Source organism: Solanum dulcamara, chromosome 6 (genome assembly GCF_947179165.1).
Source record: "Solanum dulcamara chromosome 6, daSolDulc1.2, whole genome shotgun sequence".
Classification (NCBI taxonomy): Eukaryota; Viridiplantae; Streptophyta; class Magnoliopsida; order Solanales; family Solanaceae; genus Solanum; species Solanum dulcamara.
This window is the reverse complement of record NC_077242.1, coordinates 76887845-76899292: the sequence shown is the minus strand read 5'-3', so window position 1 is coordinate 76899292 and position 11448 is coordinate 76887845. Positions and strand designations below refer to the sequence as shown.

The 11448-nt window shown below is 35.2% G+C and overlaps 2 protein-coding genes across 2 annotated transcripts; both read right to left on the bottom strand.

Moving 5' to 3' along the window:
• Positions 1 to 4660: 4660 nt before the first annotated feature.
• LOC129893006 (protein ASPARTIC PROTEASE IN GUARD CELL 1-like) lies at positions 4661 to 5425 on the bottom strand. The gene has a single exon (XM_055968499.1). It carries the CDS (start codon positions 5423 to 5425, stop codon positions 4661 to 4663), a length of 765 nt encoding a protein of 254 aa, XP_055824474.1.
• A 1425-nt stretch (positions 5426 to 6850) lies between these two features.
• LOC129893004 (aspartic proteinase nepenthesin-1-like) lies at positions 6851 to 8260 on the bottom strand. The gene has a single exon (XM_055968498.1). It carries the CDS (start codon positions 8258 to 8260, stop codon positions 6851 to 6853), a length of 1410 nt encoding a protein of 469 aa, XP_055824473.1.
• Between the last annotated feature and the right edge of the window lie 3188 nt (positions 8261 to 11448).

Sequence of the window (11448 nt, the reverse complement as noted above, 5' to 3'; positions counted from 1 at the left end):
TTAAGATAATTAATCCAAATTAGCCGTTGAATAAAAAAAAATTTAAAAAAAATGTGTGAGAAAGATCAAATATACCCCTACATGGATTACATTTTTGATAAAAAAAATTAAAAGTAAATTTAAAATTATTTTTTCCATTTCTATTAGATGAAAAGGGTATATATGAATCATTTATGTAAAATAGGGATATATATGAGTAACCATTTCTTGTTTGCCTTCAAGTCACAATGAACCACAAATATAGTCCATTGCAGATGCAACATCGATCATTTTTTTTTCGGTTAAATTTTGGTATTTTATTCCTGAAGTAATGAGTATAAAACACCACCTTACACCACCTCGAGCAAAACCTATTCCCTACATGGCCCAATCGACGAGGAAAGAAATAAACAAACAACCAAAAATAAAACACGTAACACTTTGAACCTCCCTGTCCCCTCTATCCCTATGCTGGAGTTACTCTCAATTAGGGACATTTTAGTTTATCATTGTTAATGATCTTTCTTTCTGCTACTTTCAAATTGCTGAAATCTTGATAGTTACATCCTTCTTTATCAATTGTAATATTTGTCAAATAGTCTGCTAGTTGATTTCCAATATCAAGAAGAAGTTGTAAGACTATAACCGTTTACAAGCATCCCATTGGGCATATATTCCCACACTCTTGAAGTCAAGGTTGGAGCAGTTGGTGATGACTTTAGTCAAATTTCTATGACGAAGGTTGCGGAGTGTCTCACATTCTATGTCAAAACTTTTTAATGTACCCTGTAATTGTACATTGAATACCTTTGCTGCAAATAGGATACCATCCTTAAGTATCCGTTTGTAGACCATGTTGGAATTCCCATTACCAAGCAAGTTGCTTTCATTGAATCCTTCTGTTACTTGTTCAAGTTCATAATAGGATATTCTTTCATGCACTTTTTCTAGAGACACATCTTCTTCATTTGCATTCTTTGTTAAATTGCAGATAACATTTGGTATGATTCCTTCTATATTGTTGCTTATTAGGTAAATTTCTCCAAGGTTCAGCATACCTTATCACTACTAAAAAATCATCATTTTCCCACTGAATAATTTTCGGTTGCTATTCTCACAAATATTTTGATTGAATCGGTAAGAAAAGAAAAACATTAATGTTTTTGTACGGAAAAATTAGAAAGTTTAAGTTTTTCACAATTTCAGTGAGAATTTCACACCATGCATTTTTTCAATGGACTGGTTCGATTTGGAATGTGTGGGAAAATCACGTTCTATAATACAAATTTCTGCAAGATAGTCAAAACGTGTTTTGAACGCGTAGTCAACAAAACGCGTTTTGAACGCGTAGTCAAAAAAAGGAAATACTAGATCTGGTTCACTCTGATGTCTGGCAAGCACCGGCGGAGTCTCTAGGAGGAGCGAAATATTTCGTGTCATTTATCGATAATTACTCCAGGAAAAGTTGGGTGTATCCAATCAAGAGGAAGATAGATGTTTTTTCAGTTTTCAAAGAATTCAAAGCGCGAGTGGAACTTGAATCTGAGAAAAAGATCAAGTGTTTGAGGACAGATAATGGAGGAGAATACACTGGTGATGAATATAATAACTTCTGTAAACAAGAAGGTATTAAATGACAGTTCATGGTGGCATATACTCTACAACAAAATGGAGTAGCAGAGCGGATGAACAGAACCTTGTTGGAACGGACAAGAGCTATGTTGGCAACTACAGGGTTGGAAAAACCATTTTGGGCAGAAGCAGTCAAAACCGCTTGTTATGTGATCAATCGGTCACCATCAACTGCAATTGATCTGAAAACGCCAATGGAAATGTGGACAGGAAAACCAACTAATTATTCTCGCTTACATATATTTGGAAGTCCTGCTTATGTTATGTACAACACCCAAGAAAAATCAAAGTTGGATCCAAAATCCAGGGAATGCATTTTCTTAGGGTATGCTGATGGAGTCAAGGGGTATCGCTTGTGGGATCCCACAGCCCGCAAGGTGGTAATCAGCAGGGATGTTGTAGTTGTTGAAAACAAGATACAAGCAAAAGAAGGTAGAACTTCTAAAGAAAAATCAGAGACTACTACAGTTGAAGTTGAAGAAATAGAAGAAGTTCCAGTTTCTTCTGAAGCAGCACCAGAGCACGAAGAACAAGAGCAAGCTGAGATCGAAACTCCAGAAGTTCGACGGTCAACTAGAGAGAGAAGAGAACCAGCTTGGCACTTAGATTATTCTATGGAGAGTAATATTGCATACTGTCTACTAACAGAAGATGGTGAGCCTTCAACTTTTCATGAGGCTATGAAAGGCCAAGAATCATCTCTGTGGGTGGCAGCAATGCAAGAAGAAATTGAAGCTCTCCATAAAAATAAAACATGGGATCTTGTTCAATTACCACAAGGAAGGAAGGCCATTGTTAACAAATGGGTCTACAAGATCAAACGCAATGGTAATGATCAAGTGGAGAAATATCGTGCAAGATTGGTGGTGAAAGGATTCGCTCAGAAAGAAGGTATCGACTTTAATGAGATATTTTCTCCAGTGGTTCGAATCACAAAAATTCGAGTGGTCCTGGAGATGTATGCTACATTTGACTTGTACTTGGAGCAGTTAGATGTCAAAACTGCATTTCTTCATGGAGAGCTTGAAGAAGAAATTTATATGCTCCAACCAGAAGGTTTTGAAGAACAGGGAAAAGAGAACTTGGTTTGCAGGTTGAACAAATCTCTATACGGTCTCAAACAGGCACCGAGATGTTGGTATAAGAGATTTGATTCCTTCATTATAAGCCTTGGATACAACAGACATAGTTCAGATCCTTGTGTTTATTACAAGAGATTTGGTGATGACGATTTTGTTATTTTGCTGTTGTATGTTGACGACATGTTGGTAGCAGGCCCCAACAAAGATCGTCTCACAAATTTAAAGGCACAGTTGGCTAGGGAGTTTGAAATGAAGGATTTAGGACCAGCAAACAAGATTCTAGGGATGCAAATTCACCGAGACAGAAATAATAGGAAGATTTGGCTTTCTCAAAAGAACTACTTGAAGAAAATCTTGAGACGCTTCAAGATGCAAGACTGTAAGTCAATTTCTACCCCACTTCCTATTAATTTCAAGTTATCCTCAAGTATGAGTCCTAGCAATGAAGCAGAGAGAATGGAGATGTCTCGAGTACCGTATGCATCAGCAGTGGGAAGTTTAATGTTCGCTATGGTATGTACAAGATATGACATTGCACAAGCAGTGAGAATGGTTAGTCGATACATGGCTAATCCTGGTAGAGAGCATTGGAATACTGTTAAGAGGATCCTGAGATACATCAAGGGTACCTCAGATGTTGCAATGTGTTATGAAGGATCAGACTTTAATGTTAAAGGTTATGTTGATTCAGATTATGCAGGTGATCTTGATAAGAGCAAGTCCTCCACAGGTTATGTGTTTACTCTTGCTGGAGGAGCTGTAAGCTGGGTTTCAAAACTGCAATCTATCGTGGCTACATCTACGACGGAAGCAGAATATGTTGCAGCTACACAAGCTAGCAAAGAGGCAATATGGATGCAGATATTACTGGAGGAGCTTGGGCACAAACAAGAGAAGGTTGCTCTATTTTGTGACAGTCAGAGCGCTTTGCATCTTGCAAAGAATCCAACATTTCATTCAAGGACAAAGCACATATGAGTTCAATATCACTTTGTTCGTGAGAAGGTGGAAGAAGGCAGTGTGGATATTCAGAAAATTCACACCAATGACAACCTGGCAGATATGTTTACGAAGCTGATCAACAGTAACAAGTTTATATGGTGTCGATCTTCTATTGGCCTAGCAAAAACGTAACATTGCAATAGTTGGGTAGAAAGGATGGTGTGAAGACTTAATTGATTCTCAATTAAATCTTCAAGTGGGAGAATGAAAGTCTTCAACAAAAGAAGAGGAGTCAAAAAAGGCTGCTGCAAAAGGGAGTCAAAAAAGGTTGCAGGCTGCAAAATGAAAGTTTAGTTTTCAACAATTAAGTCTTCAAATGTTGCTGACTTCTTTGACAGACGCGTAGAAAATTAACGCGTAAATTTTCTATGCGTTTTCATCCTACTATAAATAGAGGGCTTCCTGCCCTCATTTAAATCATCCCAAAAGAGAGAGTAAGAATACAAAGAGAGTTATACACCAAAATAAATATTTTAGTCTTGAGTGTCCTCTTTAGTAGTTGTTCCTTTTACAAGAGAGAAGTGTTAATTGTTGTTTTCTCCTTGTATTTGAGAGCTGTGTACTCCATATTAAATAGTGAGATCCTTCTACCCCGTGGTTTTTCCCTTCTATCATTTAGAGGGGTTTCCACGTAAAATTCTCGTGTCCAATTTTTTTTTAATATTTTCATCATATCAAACTTTAATTGTGGTGCTTCCTCACCCCAACACCTTATAGCAAGTGTCGAAAGTATTGCTTGGATTTTCAACCAAAAGAAGATCTCGTACTTCTGCTCTGAATAGGTAACGGAATAAGACATAAAAATCATAAGGTAAAAAGGTAAAACTTGTCCCTGTATCCACCAACACTCCACCGCTCATATCTGATTTAAAATTCCACCACTAAGGGCTCACTGGAACCTCCCGATCGTTAATAAAAACTTTATAAAGGCTCACATAGTAAAATGAAGGGTACCTATAATTAAATTACAGTTTTGCTGATGTTGCTCTTGACCACTTGCTTGTATGGAAACAAAGAACTGATCCTTTTCCTGAATGAAAAGTTGGTAGACACATGGACATTACGTGCCCTCCAAATTGTGATGAAGAATATTGAACAGCGCGACCAAGGCCAAGAATCCCAGCAGAGAAAGCACTGAATTTTTTTTCACCAGTTTGATCTTTGCTACATCCAAATGTGATCCTAACAGGTCGATGGTCTACATTAAAAGTAATCACGTCATCTGCTATGAAACATTTTGTTTGCACACGATCCCCGTATACCATATCATATCTACACTCAAAAATTTCTTGATTACAATAAAAGGCTGGATCCACAGTCCTGCACCTTAAATTATATCGATTGCAACCAATTATTCGAAATGTTTTGGATGTAGTAGAATCATATAGAGGTTGATCTTGTTTGTAACACTTATTGGCCTCACATGGTCCACATTGCCACCAAACTAAATCACTTCCAGTGTCTATTAGCAAGTAGTTTTTGATCATTTGAGTGCCAATCAAAAAAGTCGCGACATACTCACCACTCCTGTAGACAGCATCCGTTGTTTTTGGAACCAGTTCGCGCATCTCACCTCCTTGTGCACCATTTTGAGATTCAACAACCGAAGCTAAATAACTTGCTCTTGCATGACATCGAGCAATCCTATTTTCAAGCAACGAGTCGTAGTCCTTGAATTTTGATTTTTCAAATACATCTCGATGGTAAACAGTAAAAGTATAGGATGGCATTTGAGGATCAGGAAGGTCAGATCAAGAGACATAAATCTTTTTCTAGCTTGCATTATGTAAGTTGAGTTGAGGGGTGATAGAGAATATGTATTTCCCAACACAATAAATATAATTGAGAAAATAATAGAAGTGAAAAGGTCAAAATGGAGGAGCTTTTCCATCGGTACTTTGCTAATTGCTTCAATTTGTTTATGCAAACAGGAAGAAACACATAGTTAAATATGGAGGATTGATTCTGTTTAAATTTTTGGTCAATTTAGGAAAATATTTAATTTTGCAAGAAAGACATTCCTAAAAAGAGCACTAATTAATCTCAGGGAATCTATGCTATTTAGGAACTTTATTAATTAAGATTCCTATTTACATCTCATCAATTATAATTCTTTTAAAAGACTTCAGCGAAAAAGCCTCGAAAAAGGACGAATGTGCCATTATATTTTTTCTTATCCCGAGAAAAAAAAATTGGGATCTATATCCCCACATAGGGATAGTTTGATTGGTGAACACGTTATATAAAGATTGTAATCTCGATATTAAACAAAGACATGGTAATTTAATGATATACTTTTGGGTGTTTGATTGGTGAACAAGCTATATTGTTAATTATAATTCAAATATTAAATGATAATGAATATACTTTTATTGATAAATGTTTGATTCATTGGACTAAAAATGAGATATAGATGATATAATATAAAGATATGTGTTTGATTTCACACTAGATTAAATCAGAGGCGACCCTGAAATACCGTTGCATGTGGACTAGATGCAGGAGCAGAGCTAGCGTTATAGGTGCGAGTTTGGCTCAATCCAATTGGTTTGCTTCTAAATCATGTTTTTGTGTTAAAAATGTTGAGAAATGATTCAAAAGATACTTGACCAAGTCTTGGAAGTTAGTTGTTAGTTTCCTTTATTCTAGCAAGTTTAGATAGTGGTACATATTAGTAGCTAATCAGTAAATCTAGTGGACCTAAATTTTAAAATTTACTGTTTGATTGTGAGCTTATTTATAGGCAGGTCTCTTTACTTTCATTTCGTATCAGAAAGATAAACATTGCAATAATTCTTTTCTTCTCTTTTGCTCAGTTTTTCTATTCACTTTCTCCTTTAAATTTCCTTTTTCTTTCCAACAACAAAATCATTTTATATGTATAATTCGATCACGGAGCAATAACAAATCTTTTTTGATTTCACACCTAGTGTTCGATACTAACACTGAGCCAGATTAAATTTGATCTCGCCAAAAGTAATACATTTGGGGTAAAACACTCCCCCAAATATATAGTTGACAACTAAATACTCCGGGGATGCACATCTTGACACCACAAGTCTTTTCCTTTTTGGCAGGAAATACAAAACAAAGATTCTCAAGAGATAAACAAAGTTTGGCTTTATTTTATGATTGCAAGAGATATATATTTATAATTAATCACATGCATCTATGTCAAATGACAAAGTATTTGCTAAAGTATCAAAAGTTAATCCTACACCTTGGAGTTGATTCATGCCTAATATTGACCTCTCACTATCCCATCCAACAAAAGCCAAGCAGTAGAGCCCGCGATAGTGCACAACAACTCGTTCTTGTGCCAGAAGCAACATTGTACTCGAGTTTACGCTCCCAAAGTACAACTTCACTACAGGAAAGTATAAATCACGACCATTTGGATCTTCCTTATAGCAAGTATCGAAAGGTTGGACAGGAATTTCAGCTATGGGAATATCTTGCACTTCTGCTCTAAATATGTAACGGAATACAGTATAAAAATCACGAGGAAAATAGGTATAACTTGTCCCTGTATCCACGAATATTCCACCGCTCATCATATGTTGTTTAAAATTCCACCACGAGGGGCTCACAGGAACCTCCCTGTCGTTAATAAAAACTTTATATAGGTTGATAAAATAATATGAAGGGTACCTATAATTAAATAATAATTTTGCTGATGTTGCTCTTGGCCACTTGCTAATATGGAAACTCAAAACTGATCCTTTTCCTGAATTAAAAGATGGTAGACACAGAGACATTATGTTACCCCCAAATTGTGATGGTAACGAATATCCTTGTGGCACATCGCGTCCAAGGCCAACAATCCCAGAAGCGAAAGAACTGAAATTTAGTTCACCAGTTTGATCTTTGCTACATCCAAATCTGATCCTAACCGGCCAATGTTCTACGAGAAAAGTAATCACATCATCTGCTATAAAACCTTTTGTTTGTGAATTATCCCCATATTGCATATCATATCTACACTCAAAATTTTCTAGATTGCAATAATAGGCAGGATTCACAATCCTGCACCTTTTACCATGTCGATCGCAACCGATTATTCGAAATGCTTTCGATTGAGTAGAATCATATAGAGGTTGATCTTGTTTGTAACACTTATTGGCTTCACATGGTCCACATTGCCACCAAACTAAATCACTTCCAGTGTCTAATAACAAGTAATTTTTGATCATTTGAGTGCCAAGCAAAAAAGACGCGACATACTCACCACTCCCATAGAAAACATCCGTTGTTTTCGGGACAAGCTCGCGCATTTCACCTCCTTGTGCACCATTTTTGGATTCAAAAATTGAAGCTAAATAACTTGCTCTAGCATGACATCGAGAAAATCTATTTTCAAGCAATGAGTCGTAATCCTTGAATTTTGATTTTTCAAATACGTCGCGATGGTAAACAGTGAAAGTATAGGATGGCATTGGAGGATCGGGAAGCTTAGTCGGATCGAGAGACATAAATCTTTTTCTAGCTTGCATAATGTAAGTTGAATTGAGGGGTGATAGAGAATTTGCATTTTCCAACACAAGAAGTAGATTTGAGAAAATCATTGATATCAAAAGGAGAAAATGGAGAAACTTTTCCATTGATATTTTGCTAAATTGCTTCAATTTGTTTATGAAAATAAGACGAAACACAAAGTTAATTATGGAGATCTGATTCTCTTTATATTTTGGTCAAAATTAAAGAAAATATTTAATTTTATTAGATATTTAATTTCATAAAAGACATTCCTAAAAAGTGCATTGACAAATCTACCCTTTTCATCTATTGGAAGTGAAAATTTCATTTTAAAATTATTTTTATTTTATTTTATTTAACAAAAATCTATGTAGGGGTATATTTGATCCTTCTAGTAAAGTTCAGAGATATATTTGTTCTTTTTCACACATATATCATTTTTTGACTTATTTGATTATCATTATTTTGAGCTTCTTCTTCTTATTCTTATTTTTTTCTTTCATTCTTTAGTTTAAAAATAAGAAGAAAAAAAGAAAGAAAGAAAGAAGTGTTAATGAAAAAAGAGAAAAAAGTAAGGAAAAAATTTTAAACTAATTTTTTTCCGGCTGTACTGTAATTTTAAACTAATTTTTGTGGCTATATTATAATTTAGTCGTTATATCTGTAATTGGGGCATATATAATAAATTTTACAAGAAAATTAGTGAAAGAAGTAAATTTGACCATTAAGATAATTAATCCAAATTAGTTGTTGAATAAATTTTTTTAAAAAAAAATATGTGTGAGAAGGATCAAATATACCCCTACATGGATTACCTTTTTGATAAAAAAATTAAAAGTAAATTTAAAGTTATTTTTTTCACTTCTATTAGATGAAAAGGGTATATATGAATCATTTATGCATAATATGGATATATATGAGCCACTTTCATAATGAAGGATCGTGTATCAGCTCTAAATGACAAATTTGAGGGGTATATCAAGTCCTTTTTGCTAGAAAGTCAAAAAGGGAGGTGCACATGCACCGTCCAAGAAGAAAACACGCATTTTACGTGTTTCAAAAGTTGTTGCCTCATTTAGCAATTTTTGTCAATAAAACGCGTATTTTACACGAAAACGCGTATTTTATGCATTTCCAGTTTCCTATAAATAGAGGGTCTCTTGCCCTCATTTAGATCATCCCACAAAAATACAATCCAAAAGAGTAAGAACACAAAGAGAGTTATACACCAAGATAAATATTGTAGTCTTGAGTGTCCTCCTTAGTGAGTTATTCCTTTTACAAGAGAGAAGTGTTTATTCTTGTTTTCTCCTTTTATTTGAGAGCAGTGTACTCTCATATTATCATAGTAAAATTCTTCTACCCTATGGTTTTTTTCCTCTATCTGTTTGAGGGGTTTCCACGTAAAATTCTCGTGTCCAATTTATTTTCATTATTTATTATCATATCAAACTTTAGTTGTGGTGCTTCCTTCTCCTAATAGTGGTATTAGAACCCTTGGTTATTCTGTTTGTTTTATGCGAAGGTACTATCTGTGAATAGTAAAATTCTGTAAAAAATACTATTCATGTGAATAGTAAATTTTGGTGACTGTACAGTTTGTCAGATTATTGGCAAAAATATTCAGAAATAATCTAAAAGGGCGTGAAGCAAATAATAATGGCGAGTACAATAAAGTTTGACGTTGAAAAATTCAATGGGACTAGTTTCTCATTGTGAAAATTGAAAATAAGAGCGATATTGAGAAAAGACAATTGCTTAGTTGCAATTGAAGGCAGACCCACAGACTTTACTGATAACAGCAAGTGGAACGATATAGACAGCAACGCAGTAGCTGATCTACACTTGACTCTAGCTGGTCAAGTGTTGTTTAGTATGGCTGAAAAATGGACGATGAAGGAAATATGAGATACTCTTACGAGATTGTAGGAGGCCAAGTCTTTACATAATATAATCTTCTTTAAAAGAAGATTGTATACTCTTCGAATGGCAGAGTCCATGTCGGTTACTGAACACATCAATACTTTGAATACTCTAACACATCAAATCTTCTTTAAAATTGGTGGTAAAAGGATTCGCTTAGAAAGAAGGTATAGACTTCAATGAGATATTTTCTCCGGTGGTTCGACTCACAACAATTTGAGTGGTGCTGGCAATGTATGCTACATTTGACTTGTACTTGGAGTAGTTAGATGTTAAAACTGCATGTCTTCATGGAGAGCTTGAAGAAGAAATTTACATGCTCCACTCAGAAGGTTTTGAAGAACAAGGAAAATAGAACTTGATTTGCAGGTTGAACAAATTTCTATAAGGTCTCAAACAGGCGTTGAGGTGTTGGTATAAGAGATTTGATTCCTTCATTATAAGTCTTGGATACAACAGGCATAGTTCATATCCTTGTATTTATTACAAGAGATTTGGTGATGACGATTTTATTATTTTGCTGTTGTATGTTGATGACATGTTGGTAGTAGTCCCCAACAAAGATCGTCTCATAAATTTAAAGGCATAGTTGGCTAGGGAGTTTGATATGAAGGACATGAGACCAGCAAATAAGATTCTAGGAATGCAAATTCACCGAGACAGAAATAATAGGACGATTTTGCTTTCTCAAGAGAACTATTTAAAGAAAATGTTAAGACTCTTCAAGATGCAAGATTGTAAGTCAATTTCTACCCAACTTTCTATTAATTTCAAGTTATCCTCAAGTATGAGTCCTAGCAATGAAGCAGAAAGGATGAAGATGTCTCAAGTACCGTATGCATCAACAGTGGAAAGTTTAATGTTCGTCATGGTATGTACAAGACTTGACATTGCACAAGCAATGGAAGTGGTTAGTCGATACATGGTTAATCCTGGTAGAGAGAATTGGAATGTTGTTAAGAGGATCCTGAGATATATCAAGGGTGTAACACCCCGGAAATTTTTTCGCAAAGACTCGAACATTTCTCCATGTGTGTGTAGATTCGAACCGAAAGACTTGTAATTATATACATGAGTTAGGATTAATTCCTAAGTATTTGAAGTTTGTTAGATGTGTTTAGGGGTCATAAGGGATCTCTAACACCAAGTCGAGTCCAAAGAATCCCAATCGATTAAGTTTTTGGATGATTTCGTATAAGGGGTCGACTTCTAACGACTATATCTTTTGAAATATGATGATCTGGGTGGCCTATGACCTATTAAATTAAAGGTCTTCGAGTCTTCTTTCCAACACCGCCAAGAATATAATTTTTGGAGTTTGGAGTCAAAAGTTATGACTATCCTAAGACGGACG

What these genes read in the sequence shown, in the direction of transcription:
- LOC129893006 (XM_055968499.1), bottom strand. Translation starts at nt 5,425, where the DNA reads ATGCCATCCTATACTTTTACTGTTTACCATCGAGATGTATTTGAAAAA.
- LOC129893004 (XM_055968498.1), bottom strand. Translation starts at nt 8,260, where the DNA reads ATGATTTTCTCAAATCTACTTCTTGTGTTGGAAAATGCAAATTCTCTA.